Source organism: Mugil cephalus, chromosome 7 (genome assembly GCF_022458985.1).
Source record: "Mugil cephalus isolate CIBA_MC_2020 chromosome 7, CIBA_Mcephalus_1.1, whole genome shotgun sequence".
Classification (NCBI taxonomy): domain Eukaryota; kingdom Metazoa; phylum Chordata; class Actinopteri; order Mugiliformes; family Mugilidae; genus Mugil; species Mugil cephalus.
In genome coordinates this window covers 28,205,926-28,223,656 of record NC_061776.1, presented here as the reverse complement: position 1 = coordinate 28,223,656, position 17,731 = coordinate 28,205,926, and the positions used below count along the sequence as shown (strand labels likewise).

The window sequence follows — 17,731 nt, the reverse complement described above, 5'->3', positions numbered from 1 at the left end:
CCTACATTCTTCTCCCTAGTTTATTACCTGCTTCTTTTTTGTGTATTTTAGTTCTTTCTCTTTTTAGTCTTTGCACGTTTTCTAGTAGGCTATAGTCTTAGTCTACTTTGCATTTTTGTTTCCACATAACAATGTAACATTTTTACTTTTCACTTTTGTTGTTTATCACCCCTTATGGGGTGGTATCTGTGTCATCCTCAAGCTTGGGTCCTCTACCAGAGACTTGGGAATTTGAGGATCCTGCACAGTATCTTAGCTGTTCCTAGGGCTGCGCTCTTCTGGACTGAGGCTACAGGTGTTGTTCCTGGGATCTGTTAGAGCCACTCTCCCAGTTTTGGGTCACTGCCCCGAATGCTTCTACTACTCCTTCCTTTCCAGCTGCTCTTTCAACCCTTGGTACTTCTCAACCTTTTCATGTTCCTTCTTTCTACTATTGGCATCACCTGATATTGCCACATCTTTCACCACCACCTTCTTCTGCTCTTTGTCCACCAGAGCACCAGTGAGAGGGCCTCAGGGCCGCTGAGAATGTTTATGTTTTTAAGGTCAGGTTCAAGACCCACCTTTTTAATTTAGCTTTTAGCTGGGTCTCCTTTTACTCTTTATGCACTCTTTATCATGTTGTTTTATTGTTTGTTCATTACTTTTAGTATATTAGTATTATTCATATTTGAGTTTTACATTTCTTAAGCCCCTTTCACATTGACCCATCATCGAGCGAAAATCCTGGGTCGACCATGGTTTTTCGCTCGATGATGGGTCAACCCGGGTTTTCAACCTGGGTCGAATGATGCAGCAATCGACCCGGGATTTTATCTGCTATGGCTCGGCTCGGCTTGGCTCGGATTCGATGGGAACAGGAATGCTGCTTTGACCCACTAATTGACACCTGACGTTGATATACCTGCCTGTCACATTCTGATTTTGTCACTGGCCGGCCTGTCAGACTGTGTCATTATAGAAGCTCCAGGGCTGCAAGCAGCTTAAAAACAGAGCAAAGTTTTGGTCTACTCCCATAAGAGAGTGATCTCTGAAGGGCAGAGATTTTTGTTCATTTTTCATTCAAACAAATCAAATGTGTTGTTACACGATCGTTAATGGAAGTGCATAGGTGAATTAGCCCTACTTCATGTTTTAAAGCTTGCATAGCAATATGGCACCCTTTTTTTATTGATCATGGGAGTGCACTGGCTAGACTGTGAGATCTGCAAGCTGCTCTGCATCTTTGGAACTTAAATTCGTAATGACAACATTGTCGACGCAATGATGTATAAGAAGGAGGACAAAAAACAAGCACGCAGCTCTCACAGTGGGAGGTGACACCTGGGACTGGCGCCAATGTGAAAGCGCACCAAAATCTGAAAATCCTGTGTCAATCTGGTATTTTCGATGTGAAAGGGGTATTAGTTTATTGCCCCATTGTTTCTCATAGGAGGAATTATGTCTGGCCTACCTACGGGGGTACAGTCCTGGTGGTTGTCCTGGAACTGGAGGGCTTGGGTCCTGCTCGAGGGGCGCTGTGGTGTGGGCCCTTGTCTGTCTGGGTGTCCGTCTGACTGGACGACACATGACTTAACTATATCACTAGTTTTGTCGAATAGATTTTTTTCAGCTTAACTGGGTTGCAGAGGCAGCATATAACTTTTGGGAAGGAGAGTTTGACTGGGAAATTATTCTGTTACATTACATCAGTACTGATAACATTGTTGGTATTAGAGATAAAATTCATAGCATCCTTCCAGCTGTCAAAGATGTAAGTACAGTGGCATTAGAAACCTCTGTAGGACCTAGTCAATATTTGGATTATTTCTTTCTAATTGATCTTCTTGAGCTCACTTCAGTTATTACAGCATCTAAACCATCAACTTGTCTTCTAGACCCCATCCCGACTAAATTGCTCAAGGAGGTTTTTCCATTGATTAATACCTCCATATTAAATCAGATAAACTAATCTTTATTAACAGAATATGTACCCCAGTCTTTTAAAACTGCTGTAATTAAACCATTACTTAAAAAACCCACTCTTGACCCAGATGTTCTAGCCAACTAGGCCAATTTCCAATCTTCCTTTTATCTCTAAAGTTTTACAAAGGATTGCTGTCAATCAGTTGGTTGATCATTTAAACAGAAATGGTCTGTTTGAAGAGTTTCCGTCAGGTTTTAGAGCTCATCATAGTACAGAAACGGCTCTGGTTAAAGTTACCAATGATCTCCTCATTGCTTCAGACGATGGACTTGTCTCTATACTTGCTAGATATTCTATACTGCTACATTTCAGTGCTGCATTTTACATTATTGATCAAAGCATTCTATTGCAGCGACTTGAACATGTGATCAAGATTAAAGGAACTGTATTAGACTGGTTTGAATCATATCTGTCAGACAGATTCCAGTTTGTCCGTGTAAACAACAATTCTTCTATATATACCAAAGTAAAATATGGAGTTCCTCAGGGTTCTGTGCTAGGACCAGTATTATTCACATTATACATGCTTCCCTTAGGCAATATTATTAGAAAGCGCAGCATAAACTTCCATTGCTACGCAGATGATACCCAGTTATATTTATCCATGAAACCAGATAAAACTAATCAGCTGGTTAAACTCCAAGTATGCCTTAAAGACACAAAGGTCCTCCTCCAGGTGTCCATTCCTACCTAGATGAACAATTCACCAACCTGTCCATGAATCCTCTTATACTCTCAAATTTTCATACAAGATTGTCAGCTATATGTTGTATTATTAGATTCTTTAGCCCTTAATAACAGCAGTATACTGAACAATATCCCTTTATATTCCAGAGCCTTGAATCAAATAAATGATCACTACACACTATGTTGCTGACCTGCTCTTAAGAAGTTAGTTAGTTTAATAATGGAAGATATTCAATTATGTGGCATCCTTTGATAGAAATGGTTATTAAGTGGTTAATAAAAGCAACTAATCAATTCATCATAATAGTATATAAATATGATTGTTTTCCAATACTTTAGATAACTAGATTTAGGCCTAGTTGTAACACACCACACTATGCAGAGTTTGCTATTTATAGTGTTAAGTAAAGCTCATAGACAGTTAAGTATCCGTTCTGAACATTTAATGAGTGTTTATCCACACCATGCTGCAGGCACACACCTGCTTAAAACTCTATCATCACTTCCACATGGTGGAAAGTCTTCCTCAACCTCCTGCTCCTGCACCACCATGGCGGTGGGAGCCTCACTTGACTCACTGTCCGACACCTGCTGCTGAGAGGGACCCACTCCTGAAGCCGCATGTGTGTGTGTAACTGTATTCACCAAATTACCTGTGTAGTGTGTGTGTGTGTGTGTGTGTGTGTGTGTGTGTGTTTGTGTGTGTGTATATGTGTGTGGGTGGGTGAGGAGGGCGCGCTTGCGCGCACATGTGTGTTTATAACTGTAATCACAAAGTTACCTGTGTAGTGTGTGTTGGTGTGTATTGTTGTAACATAAATGTATGCGACACAGTGATCAGCTGTATTAACAGCAGAGACAACTGATTAATGAACTGGTCTCAGATGTGGCCCATTGATGCGGCTCAGGGCTTGTCGTGGCAACTCACAGTGGTCGTCAATGACGACAGAAGCACGCAGAGCCGGGACACAGAAAAGAGCTAGATTTACCGCCTTTTCACTGGTCTCACAAACATGGTAGCTCCTATCAGAAAAACAAGCAGACCATGGGCGACCTTCCTGAAGACTTTGATATGTTTTTTGTCCTTGTAGAGTAAATATTTTGGACACACTCGTGACTTAAAGACAAAGGTCCTTCTCCTTTTCTCAGAAAATCTTTACATTGGAGTGAATGGAGAGAGGACAGGTACTTTACCGTGAACATAGACTTTCACACACGCTCTCTCACTCTAAGTAGCAATATTCCGCACTCTAAAACAAGTTTTTTCGAAAAAGATCATAGTCATTGAACAGTAATTGATTAACAACGATAAGACCTATCAAAACAAGGAAAAATACACCAATACACAAGGCTTGTGTCTACATTTCAAAGTTTAAATGAAGTCTGTAGGTGAAAATATGTGTTTTTTGCGTGTTTTTTTTTTTTCGGCCGTCCCATTCATTTTCTATAGGAAATTTGTCGCAGTTTTTCGAGAAAAATTCGTATTTCTTAAAGAAAGGTAATGGCACACCGATCCAGATCGAGCTGCACATTTTGACATATAACTCGCCCTACAACTCTTCGAGCCTCAGGGGTTGCCCCATAGCCCTTATGAGGAGATGTAAATTGGGGCTCCACTACTAAATTAAATGTGTTAAAAACAACTCCACAGGAATGTACCCGTTGGAAGATTCTTAGGAATTTGTTTACAAAGAAAAAAATTCGGTAACACTTTCTATGAAGGTTGTATTTATAATGCCCTATGAATGCACTCATAATGTTTTATAAGGTGTCTATAAAGCATTATAATGGTCATTATTACCATCTATACATATTCACAAGTCGTCATAACCAACTTCATGATGCATTATGACAACTGGTCGCCTATAGTGCTTTATATCTGTAGTTATAAGTATATGTAATAAAGTTATAATAATGTATACATCTCTCTACAGCACACAGTCATAAAAAGCTATGCAATATCATAAGTGCTATTTGTCAGCGCTAAGTAAAGTGACAAGAATATGACACTGTTATTAACAGACATAAGTTACTATGAGTAATTAAAAGGTGCAATGAACTAAGTACCGAGTCTGGCATCTTTACCCCATATGCACAATGTTAATATCATAGGTGTTATTTGTCAGCTTTAGGTAAATTAGTGCAAATGAGGTGTTGTGGATATAAGACTATTATAAACAAATATGAGGCACAATGAAATGAGAGCCTGGACAGTAAAGACAAAAGGAATGCATTTAGTTCACTTTATTTTCATTTAAACCAACACACATAATCAGAATGATTATCAATGTTCTGAGCACATTACACAAACACATTAAACAGGCCACAAAAGTGGCACAGCGTGGTCCTAGAGATGTGTCTCTTAAAAGTGCCTTTGGGTTGGTGAGGTGATTCAGGGTCAGAGGTCAGGAGATGGTTTGACAGCAACTACAAGAAGAACAGAGGCAAATCTTTAGTGCTCTAGCTGGGTTTGTTTTTATGCAGAAAGGTTTGATTGAAAATACATAAGCAGATCACGTTTTTTTGTTTAAAGCAGCGTAATGAGACATTGTGTTACCGCATATCGTGCAGGCACCGCAGATTACCCGTAGGTGGCTTAAGCTAGCTACACGAAAGTTACCAGACACGGCTAGTTTTAATTCACAAATTAGATCGTTTTCATTATCTTGCGTTTAATGATTGAAACCATTCGAAATCATTGCTTTAATATGTAAACGATGTGCTTCATGTAAGCAAAGTAAGACATTAGCTCACAAAACATTAGCAGGACAGAGAGACGACCTACGGGTCCTGGAGAGGACTCAGCGGAGAAAGGAAAGAAAAGCCGCTTTACGACTAGTACATACAGTCAATGCTTTACGACAGTGGGAGGAGCTGGGGACGGAGGTGGGTGGGTGGGATCTGAGGTCAGGGGTCATGGACTAAGGAATGACATTTCTACAACAATAATAATATAAATAAAAACGATATTAAAATAATATCTGACGGCATTCAATAAAGGCGGACATTTCTAGCGATCCTGTATAAGAGACCGATATAACAAATAACCATTCATTTTTTTTTTTTGAATCTCAAAGCTCCTCCCACTGTCGTAAAGCATTGACTGTATGTACTAATCGTAAAGCGTCTTTTCTTTCCTTTCTCCGCTGAGTCCTCTCCAGGACAGGTATGTTGTCTCTCTGTCCTGCTAATGTTTTGTGAACTAATGTCTTACTTTGCTTACATGAAGCACATCGTTTATATATTAATGCAATGGTTTTGAATGGTTTCAATCATTAAACGCAAGATAATGAAAACGATCTAATTTGTGAGTTAAAAATAGCCGTGTCCGGTAACTTTCGTCTAGCTAGCTTAAGCCACCTGCGGGTAATCTGCCGTGCCTGCACGATATGCGGTAACATACTGTCTCATTAGGCTGCTTTAAACAAAAAAACGTGATCTGCTTGTGTGTTTTCAATCAAACCTTTCTGCATAAAAAAGCAAACCCAGCTAGAGCACTAAAGATTTGCCTCTGTTCTTCTTGTAGTTGCTGTCAAACCATCTCCTGACCTCTGACCCTGAATCACCTCACCAACCCAAAGGCGATTTTAAGAGACACATCTCTAGGACCACGCCGCGCCACTTTTGTGGCCTGTTTCATGTGTTTGTGTAATGTGCTCAGAGCGTTGATAATCATTCTGATTATGTGTGTTGGTTTAAATGAAAATAAAGTGAACTAAATGCATTCCTTTTGTCTTTACTGTCCAGGCTCTCATTTCATTGTGCCTCATATTTGTTTATAATAGTCTTATATCCACAACACCTCATTTGCACTAATTTACCTAAAGCTGACAAATAACACCTATGATATTAACACTGTGCATATGGGGTAAAGATGCCAGACTCAGGACTTAGTTCATTGCACCTTTTAATTACTCATAGTAACTTATATCTGTTAATAATAGTGTCATATTCTTGTCACTTTACTTAGCGCTGACAATTGGCACTTATTAAATTGCACAGCTGTTTATGACTGTGTGCTGTAGGGAGATGTATACATTATTATAACTTTATTACATATACTTATAACTACAGATATAAAGCACTATAGGCGAAGTCAAAACTCATTATGCATCACTATGCACATTTAGCAAAGCAAAGCAGTTATGATGCATCATAACATTAACAAGTGACTAGGCAGATATTGACATTTTTATAATGCACTATTCAGATTAAAATTATAATCATTCATAACCAGTTGTCATAATGCATCATGAAGTTAGTTATGACGACTTGTGAATATGTATAGATGTAATAATGACCATTATAATGCTTTATAGACACCTTATAAAACATTATGAGTGCATTCATAGGGCATTATAAGTACAACCTTCATAGAAAGTGTTACCAAAAATTCTAACTTCTTCCAAAATAACCAGCCTGCAATAAGGATGGGGCTAGAGGACTAAGTCTGTGTAATATGAATGAGTAGATGGATAGTTCTTATCTTTCTGAGTGGCAAATTTCTCAATGACCCTGGTTGCCTTATCGCAACGCGGTGTCTGTCATCCAGCTGCGTTGCTACTTTAAGTCAGTTTGTCCTGACTGTTAAGTCGCACTTTTAAGTCGCACTTTTCATTTTAAAAAAAGAATACAGGAAAAACTGAAAAGTGCATTGGCTACTCCACTGCCTGTCAGCCACTACTAACGCTCTGACCAACTCCAGCAAAAACTCTGGTTGTAGGCTTTATTTTTCTCCTTGGTCTGCTGGCTGATGATAAGATCGGACTGGTCGGGTCCCAGCTCCTTGACACGGATTTTCTCCTCCATCGTCCTTCTTACAAACGGGCAGATAAGTAAGGATCTTACCGAATTTGGTGGAAGCTGCAGATCGCTTGATAAGTTCTCCAACACCCCTCTGCCAGACTGACTGACTAACTGCGCTCACTCAGATATTTTGTGGGAGATCTTATGTTGTTTATTCAGGATCAAAAGGTCAGGATGTCTTGTGTTTTTTGTTCGTTCTTGGCCATTCAGGAATAAAGGGAGGTGTTATCAAACCATCCCTGAACATCCTTCTGGGGAAGAGTGAATGTAATAGCATAATTAAAAAAAAAACCTGGAGGATCAGGAGCAAGAAGAGTCGACTGGAACAGAGGGGTAGACATTACTTCTCTTTACAGCTCTCTGTAAACAGCAAGAGGTTGAGAAAGCTTAGGAGAAGCAGTTCTAAAGCTCCCACATTCTTCTGTGACCTCATTTAATAAACCATGTGTAGAAAACGTTCTAAATTCTGCCGTAGGGATGAAATTAGAATGTGTATAAGTACAAAAAAAATCAGCATTCATCAAACTTGCGGACACCAGTCCTACACACACCAATAAGTAATCGGTGATGATAAATCCCACCTGTTCCAACTACCATGCTAGTGCATGGATCGGGTTATTTGCATTCAGAAACGCCCCGAATTGACCATATATGGAAGCAACAACAATCCCTTTAAGAATGCATGAAGGGATTTTTTTTACCCTTATTGATATTATGGCAAAGAGGATCAGTCCAGTCGGAAGCGATTGAAAAAATTTCATCTCATCTTCCATCCCGCTTAATCCTCACTAGGGTTGCGGGAGTTGCTGCGGACTATCCCAGCTGGCATCGGTCGAGACGCTGGGTACACCCTGGACAGGTCGCCAGCCTATCACAAAGGCCAGCCTAATGCAGAGAGACAAACAACCATTCGAACTCACACTCACACCAATCAGTCTAACGAGCATGTCTTTGGAGGTGGAAGGAGGTTGTGCATCAACCTTGCAAACATATACAAACATACAGTCCGGATTACAGTCTGTAATCCTTTTTAGCTTATTCTAGTGGTGAAGTAACAGTATACACTCACTTGCCACTTTATTAGGTACACCTGTTCAATTGCTTGTTAACACAAATAGCTAATCAACCAATCACATGGCTGTAATTCAGTGCATTTAGGCAGGTGGAGGTAATCAAGACAACTTGCTGAAGTTCAAACTGAACATCGGAATGGGGAAGAAAGATGATTTAAGTGACTTTGAATGTAATATGGTTGTTGGTGCCATACGGGCTGTTCTGAGTATTTCAGAAACTGCTGGTCTACTGGGATTTTCACACACAACCATCTCTAGGGTTTACAGAGAATGGTCCAAAAAAGAGAAAATATCCAGTGGCAGTTGTGTGGATGAAAATGCCTTGTTAATGTGAGAGGTCAGAGGAGAATGGGCAGATTGGTTGGAGATGACAGAAAGGCAACAGTAACTCAAATAACCACTGGTTACAACCAAGGAATACAGAATACCATCTCTGAACGCACAACATGTCTAACCTTGAAGAAGATGGACTACAGCAGCAGAAGACCACACCAGGTGCCACTTCTGTCAGCTAAGAACAGGAAACTGAGACTACAGTTCACACAAGCTCACCAACACTGGACAATAAAAAATTGGGAAAACGTTGCCTGGTCTGACGGGTCTTGATTTCAGCTGCGTCATTCAGATGGCTGGGTCAGAAACTGGTGTAAAGAACATGAGAGCATGTATCCATCCTGCCTTGTATCAACAGTTCAACGTGGTGGTGGTGGTGGTGGAATGATGTGGGGGTTATATTCTTGGCACACTTTGGGCCAAGCATTGTTTAAATAAGGGCATTAGGGCATTGAGGCTATGAACAGTGCATTAAGGACCCTTAGAAGATTACAACCTCAAAAACAACTGAAAATGCATAAAAAACAATGATGGTCTACAATATTACACCTCACTCAGACAGTCCACTACCTTTAAGCCCTTTGTCATAAAATGGTCCTGATTTTTGATATCTCAAAGCACTGTTACAGACACACCTAATACCCATTCGATCACGCAAGCACACACACATTCACACCGTTGTGAATATATGTGAATATATGTGTATATATATACACACACACACACCTTCCCACATTAATATGTAATAACATATTTTCATTGAAGGGACAAATGGAGGCATAAGACTTTATCTTTCAGTCAGCACTATATTCATTCAGCGATACAGGAGCTGCTTCAACAGCGCACCGTGCATCACACAGAGCGCCTCACTGGCCGAGACCTGCCTGGACACAGTAGGACCCGCCCCTGTCGCTGCAGAGCCAATCACAAGATCGCATATTACACGTAGACTCTGTCAGGTTCCCCGCAATTGGCCGAGAGCCCATTCAGTCCCCAGGGGAAATCCTAGACGTCCGCTGCAATATTAGCAGAAGAGAAGCTAACAGTGCATTCTTGCTCCCTTGAGGGCAAAATGGATCGCTTTGTCACTAGAGCCCGAAAATACTCCTTTATCTATCTATCTATCTATCTATCTATCTATCTATCTATCTATCTATCTATCTATCTATCTATCTATCTATCTATCTATCTATCTATCTATCTATCTATCTATCTATGTAGTGTGTGTGTGTGTCAGATTCGTTTGTTTAGGCCACCCTGCTGTCGCACATGTTGGAAATAAAAAAATTAACATTTGAACCGATGCATTATTTGGATAGCTTAGTCTTGAATGCAAAATGATAGTGATAATGTTTATTTACAAATAGCACTATATTGAGTTTAATATAGAACACATATAGTAGGTAGGGGGTCCGTGCCTGCCTAAAAAACGTTGAAGTTTTCTTGAAGTATAGGCCTACTGGATTTGTTGCAAGAAAAAGAAATCTCAAATTGCATGCAGATCCCCAGTGAAACTTTTGCTTTAAAAAAGAGAATGTGAAACCCTGCATTCTTTAAATTAGCATGTGAAGAGCATTCACTCCAATGCACAATGGGAGTATAATGGGATATAATTTTGCATTTGGTAAGAATAGCGTGCTTGGTAACACGCCAATGACAATGCAATTGAGAAAAACTAATAGCTACAATAATAAAATAAATCAATAGTAAAAATAAGCATTAGCTTCACTGCTGCTTCACTGTCTTTTAGGGAGAAATAAAACCCTTCAAACAGTTAGGTCCACCTTGATCAGCTTCAGCAGTAAAATGCAACTTCACTGCTCCATGCTATCCATATATGGTATACTGTGTGCCAGCTGCTGTCAAACTGCCAATATATTTATCCTGCCTTGTGGTTGATAAGGTGGTTGATTTAAATTCATTACTTGACACAGAAACTGTTTGGCAAGTCATGGGAGTAATTTCCAGTGGGACCGAAGGCAAGAATGTCCAAAGCATTAACAGCATTCACCTTCAGATTCATAAAACTTTATTTGTGTCTATTTGTTATTTAAGGCACGTGTGAGCAGCATGTGGTGCATAACAAGACACTTTAAAAGAAACATAGAAAATAAATACAAAATAGAACAATACAACACATGTATAAAACAGTGCTATAAATGTTTGAAGTTTTCCGCACATCCATGGAGGATGTAAACATGGCTGTATGAATAAAGTGAATAAAGTGCTAACAGGGAATGTGAAAACAGCATCTACAGCAGGGATTATATCTTACCATCTTATTGCAGAGATAGTAAGGATAATAAATAATCACACATAACAGGAGATGATGCATAAAAAGGTGAGTGAAAAGGGTACATTAAAAAACTGACATGTATGGAACAAGAACATTGTTTGTATGTCTGATGGAAGGTGTCTTTCATTACGAATTGTTAAGGATAGCAGAAGTAAATGTGGCTATCTTGTGTATGGACACTGTGGACGGGGGGCGTGCTAAAGATGGCAGCTGGTGTAAGTGCTGGCGTCCCCCAGAGGCTACCACAGCGTATGCGCCAGTCCTCTGTTCATTCATTCGTTTTCACACACACACAAACACACACACACACACACACACACACACACACACACACACACGCACACACACACACACACACACACACACACACACACACACACACACACACACAACACACAGGCACGCATGCACACTCACAAATAAATACATCTATACATGACATCATTTCAGGTACCCCGAGGCCTCCATCCCAGCTATCATCCTACCTCCATATCTGGCCCAGCTGGAGGATGTGGATGACGGACTGGCTGAACCAGACACAGAAGGAGTAGTAGGCCGGTCGCTTCTTGCTCCTGCTCCCCATCACTGTACTCGCAGCGCTGTTGGTTGTGGTGTTCCTGCTGGCCGTCGACGCCTGTCTCTGCGGCGTGGCCGGGTGGTGTTGAGCAGTAACATCGCCGTGTGACGCTGAGCCGCTTAGCAGTTTATTCCCATCCATGTGAGAGCAATCAGAATCGGCGCCGTCCTCAGTACTGAAGTCATGGACAAACCACCTGAAGCTAAACAGCTGTACCGAGAACGAGCCCAGCACCACGAAGAAAAGCGTCAAGCCGAACCACCAGTAGTCGCGATGGAGGTAGTAATCCACGGACAGCCACACGTCTGTGCCCACATCGGCCAGATACACAGCAACTGCTGCTACAATCCACAAACAGTCCCATACCGTGTATTTCTGCTGCCCCATGCCCAGATGAAGGCACGTCGAGTTGGAGCCTCCACCGCCGCAGCACCGCGACTCTCCGTTGGCGAAGTCCCCGTCCCCAGTGCCCATACAGTCGGGCTGGCCTCCTGGGTGGAGCCCCTGCGCAGAGCCGGAGTGCTCCGAGTTCTGCAGGGGGGTGAAGGCCACGTCGCTCTTCTTCATCTTCAGGACCCCGTCCGATTTAGCCGCCATTATGTAATTAGAATCTTGAAATATCACTCAGTTATGTTGCCTTCTCCCCTCCCCTCCCCTTTCCTCCACTCCGGACTCTCCGTCGACACCCTTGTGCTTGTCTCTTCTACACCTCCTTCTTTCTGATCAGCACTAGCTTCTTCACACTGCCGCCTATTCATAATACAGAATAAAGGCAAAAATGAAGACGGAAAGCAACCCCTTGCTTCTTCTTACAAGATGGTCCATATCACGTTTTTATTGGTACAATCTTCGGTAGACGATCCTTCCGCATCACGGACCGCTTTCGGCTTTGTTTCCTCGAGCCTGCCCGTTTTCTGTGGCTTGTCCCTCGTTGCCCAGGAGTAGTCTTGATGCTGTGGTTGGTTTGGGGGAAGGAGATGTGATCAAGAACAAGGGAAAGAGGGATTGCTGCAGCCATCTGCTTCTTCCATGGCATAGACTAAAAACTATGACATCATCCCCCACCCCTTCGGTCTCTCGGCTGTTTTCGTACTGTCTAAAGTCTGACACACACATTAAAGATTTTCATTTAAACCACAGAAGGAGGACCAACTGATGTCTTTCTCAGTCGGAAGAAACCGAATAGCCTATACATTAAATGAAAACCGAAAGCAGCCCGAAATCCTGCATGATCTAGACTGGGTTTCAGAACCATGGACAGATCCACTTACTGTTCCTAGCACATTTGTACAATTTTAGTGCTGGAACAGTTCTTAGAGAGTTAAAAGCAACCAAGACAGTATTTCTTTGCAGCACAGCATATTATTTGTCTTTCACAAGAATGTCTCTCACTCAGCCATTCCTTATACTGTTGGCACAAAGACAGAAGAATTCTATATTAAAGCCGCATCATACACCGATCAGCCGCAGCATTAAAATATCTGATCGGAGAATGAATAACACTGACCATGTTGTGACAATACAGTTCTTCTGGAAACGTTCGGGCCTGGCATTCGTGTGGAAAAATCCACTGTGACAATCTTCCATGGACTCAGAAAATCGTACAGAAGGAAAGGCAGATATTTCTAGTAATAGAAGTTTAAGGAAAGTTTAACATATTAATTAGAGGGTAGAAGCAGGGACGTAGAAATGTGTAGGGATGCTAGGGACACGTCCCTACCAATATCAAGCCACTGTGTTGTCATCACTACCAATACAACCGCTGTCCGATGTAGTGTTTAGTTTACAATTACCAAAGACATGAAAAAATGTCCCCCTAATCTGCTAATTAACGTGTGATTCCTAAAAGTCACTGCAGTGTCTGACATTGAGGTTCCCATACAGGGTAAGACTATTACTCCATAACTGACATATATTGTTTTATTGTTTTGAGGAGTAGAGAGATTGGAGAGGTTTGGACAAGTTTGAAATAAATATGACAATAAAAGTTTAAAAAAAATCTATGTTTTCTCAAGTTTTGAATAAGAACAGTTCTACTGGTTTATCGGAGTGACATTAACAAGTTTAAAGCTCATAAGTAAAGAACAAGAAAACCCCTTGGTATTAAAATTTACTGTAAATAATGCAATTGCTATATCAATAATGGTAGGCTATATAAAACTTTGAAAATACATTGTATAATTAAGCTGCTAAAGTGTAAATAGAGTGAGACTCACTTACATGTCAGTGGCGACTCGTGAAAAATATACATTTCTCTGTGTTGTCCAGCACATAAGAATTCAAATCAACAGTCAGACAACAGTTTCAATTCAACAATAATGATTTAATCTCCTTTTCAAAACAAGGTTTTACAGATAAAGCAAATGAACTATTTACAATTGTATATGGCTCCATTCATGATCTTTAAAGGAAAGGGATCGAACACAATACAAAATTCTAGTGCTTGAGAGAACTTTACATCAAGGCTATGAACAGCCGATTCGGTAATCATTCATAACCAGTTGTCATAATGCATCATGAAGTTGGTTATGACGACTTGTGAATATGTATAGATGTAATAATGACCATTATAATGCTTTATAGACACCTTATAAAATATTATGAGTGCATTCATAGGGAATTATAAATACAACCATCATAGAAAGTGTTACTGTATATTTTAAGTAAGAAGAGCAGCAGACTAATGTTTGTTTCAGACTGGATGTCACTCCCCCAGATGCGGAGACAACACTGAAAGAGGAAGTCTTGTTTCCCAGTCTCTATCTGTCAGATACTATTGGTGCGGCATTGGGAAGACAAATTTTTTTTTGTGTTTTCCATAGGACATAAATGAATCCAAGATGGTTCAAGACTGCAGACATGCAGCAGGGTACTGCCAGAGGTGAGCTCCCTCCAGTATTGTGCATGGGGAAGAGGAACAGGCTGTGGCTGTTCTGCAGTACGAAAAAGTCTCATTGTGTCAAGAAACAATCCTGGGTCTGAGTCTGATAAGGAGATGGTCTTGGAGCCATTCAAGTTTGTATTTTATAATATTGAAGACTTGTGGAAATTCTGTGAGGAAGTTGTAGACCAAAAAAATTATCAGGTCTATTGTAAATGTAATTGTTTATGGAGCACTTACTTTTTCTTTCTTTTTTTGTCTGCATTTGTCCACATAGTCATCGTTTTATGAGATTGATGCAGTTATATTTTTGCAGCTGAATATTTTATTGTTTCACTGCGTGTGTGTGACCATCACCAGCCCTCCTGGGGAGTTATCTTGTTGATCGATATTGAGTGGCGTGACCTTGTGTGGCAGGGAGGGCAGTGCTACACTTTAGTGAACTTGAACTGTACCATGGACATCTCAGGGGTAATGTATTTATTGACACCCCCAGGTGTAAATTTATGTGTTGCAGCAGAACAAGCACAAAATAGCACAGATAATTGGGACCAAATATGAAATTAATAATGGCTAGGAATACAGAATAGTCCAAAAGAGGAGATAAAATGGAAAAACACTAGAGCAATATACATTAAACAAAAGCAACAGTGCAATGCAGTTAAAAAGATAACAGTGAAAGTACATTGCATATTACATGATAGAACACTTCGCCACAATAGGTATTATGACTTAATACCTAATACCCGCAGAAGCAGATCCTCTGCCGGGCTGCATGTTTGACACCTGTGTGCTGAATGAAACTGGTCCACCCCTCTGTAGAAACACATGAACTTATAGGATTTACAAATTAGTCACCACTCACCTATTTTGTCATCTTTATTCTTGAACAAAACATGCCAAAAAAATCGAACCAATATTAATGGAATTATTGAGTAATTAACGCATCTACGAGAAAATCGCTTTTATTTTGGGAAATAAGTTTCAGCGGAGGTGCGGATATTTTACGAGTAATGAATTAACGCACTAGATGTTCGCTTTATAGCAAATTAACGTATCTACGAGAAAATCGCTTGTATTTCGGTATTCTGTCCAAAATGAGAGAGACAGTAGATTGGTCTGGTCTGGTCACTTTACTGACTCTTCTCAGTTACCGTTTTGTAAAACTGATACAACATGTTTAAATTCAGATACATAAAACACATTTAACACTCACTGCGTTCCAAGTAACACACAACACAAATGCACCCACAGGAAGACAGGCACAACAGAAAATACAGTACCAAAATGTAAATTCCTTTATATAACACAAATGAAGCTCAACTTTAGCATTAGCATAGTTAGCGTTTTTTGAAGATTAAAATAAATTAAGATATACTCCCCAAACACCACCTTGAAGCCACAAAACAACTGTGTCACAAAACAACTAAAATAAAATAATTATTTTATACTTACAGCTAGTTCCACTCCAGGACTAAACAACAAACTATTTGTGGTGGAGCACTTGTAACATGTCAGCACACTGAAATGACTTGTAACAAACTGCTGTTATTCAAACCCACCACCAGGGGGAAACACTTAACTTTCCAAATGTACTGACAGGAGTCAGAACATTTGGGACAGAATTTCAGGTGGGACCACTCGGTGGTTAGCACTGTTGCCTCCCAGCGAGAAGGTCATGGTTCGAGTCCAGCTCGGGTGGAGTTTGCATGTTCTCCCTGTGTCTGCATGAGTTTTCTCCGGGTACTCCGGTTTCCTCCCACCTACAAACACATGCTTGTTAGGCAAACTGGTTACTCTAAATTGACTCTAAGTGTGAGTGTGAGTGCAAATGGTTGTTTGTTGTTGGTCCTGGGCGGCAGTTTTGAGCCTATGGAGGTGGTGGGGGACAGGAGGATATTGGCGAAGGTGTCGTCAATCATGGACAACTGCGTCTGTGAGGGGCTGTGACAGGGCTGTGACAGTCTCATGACTGTCACAGCCCTGGAAAACTCGATCAGCGCCAGGCTTCTTCACCCACGTTGTGCAGTACTGCAGGTCCTTCCTCCTCTCTGTTAGTTTCAAGGTAGCTGACAAGTCCTCGATTCTCTGCACCACTGTGTTTCTGGATAAGCTCAAGTTGCTGAAATCCTGCATTTCTTCTGGGCACATTATTGCTCTGACTTTGATGAGGCACTGCTTTATGAAATCACCATCTGAGAATGGTTTGCCATGCTGGGCAATAAGTTTAGCGACGCGGTTGGCCCACAGGTCGTAGCTTGGGCACCCCTGGTCTAGTTGAATGTGATAACAATTTGTAGTGGGCAGTGGAATAAATATTGGTTTAATTTTGGGGTCTGATCACTGACATAAGGAATGAGATTAAATAGATCCTGGAACTTAGCCTGGTCTGGAGAAGGTTAGCTCAACAGAATAAATCTCCATGGTAACTTATCATAACATATCCCACTTTCCCCTATCCCACTTTCGCTTTTGCAACCGGATCATGGATAAGTTGTCAAGTTGTCAAGTTGTCATATTGTCAACGTGTTCGTTAATTCTTCTGGAAAGACCATTATAAGACACACTGACCCTGCTTATCACCTGCATCCTGTCTGCAAATTTCCTGAGTCTTGCATTATCCTAGGTGGTAATTTCAACATAGTACTGGATCCACACATGGATCGCTTATGGAAGTTCTTCGGTGCCATCAGAGTTTGAATATGATTTGGTACATTAGTTTACATAAAAAATTCAACATCACGCTCCGGTAACTAACCTGGTAGCAGGTTAATCAGTGTAGATATTGTTCAATAAGTTCCGTCAATGTTCAACTGACCGAGTAGCCTAATATCTATTACACAATTGCACAAACACAAATAGCAAATAGTACTCACCAAAGCCCCATCAGTCGTGTTGATGGCCATGGCTGATCTGTCCTGTTGTCCTGTCATGACCAATGGAACCTGATTGGCTAGATGTTAGATGAATAGAGACCCGGATTGATTGCTTTTCCCTGGTCAGCCGGAAGTTAAGTTTTTCAGAGGTTGAAATTTGGAGGTGGAATCTTTAAAGTTGATTTTTTTATTTTTATTTATTTTTTTATTTTTTTTGAGGTTGTACCATTGAGGTT

At 40.7% G+C, this 17,731-nt stretch overlaps 1 protein-coding gene across 1 annotated transcript in view; it reads right to left on the bottom strand.

The window, feature by feature from the left end:
• The window catches only part of xkr4 (XK related 4), a 31,395-nt gene extending 17,675 nt beyond the window's left edge, over positions 1-13,720 (bottom strand). The window contains exon 1 of the mRNA XM_047589138.1: positions 11,647-13,720. Coding sequence (XP_047445094.1) covers positions 11,647-12,335 — 689 coding nt within the window. The 5' untranslated portion in view covers positions 12,336-13,720. The remainder of the gene's footprint in view (positions 1-11,646) is intronic.
• Between the last annotated feature and the right edge of the window lie 4,011 nt (positions 13,721-17,731).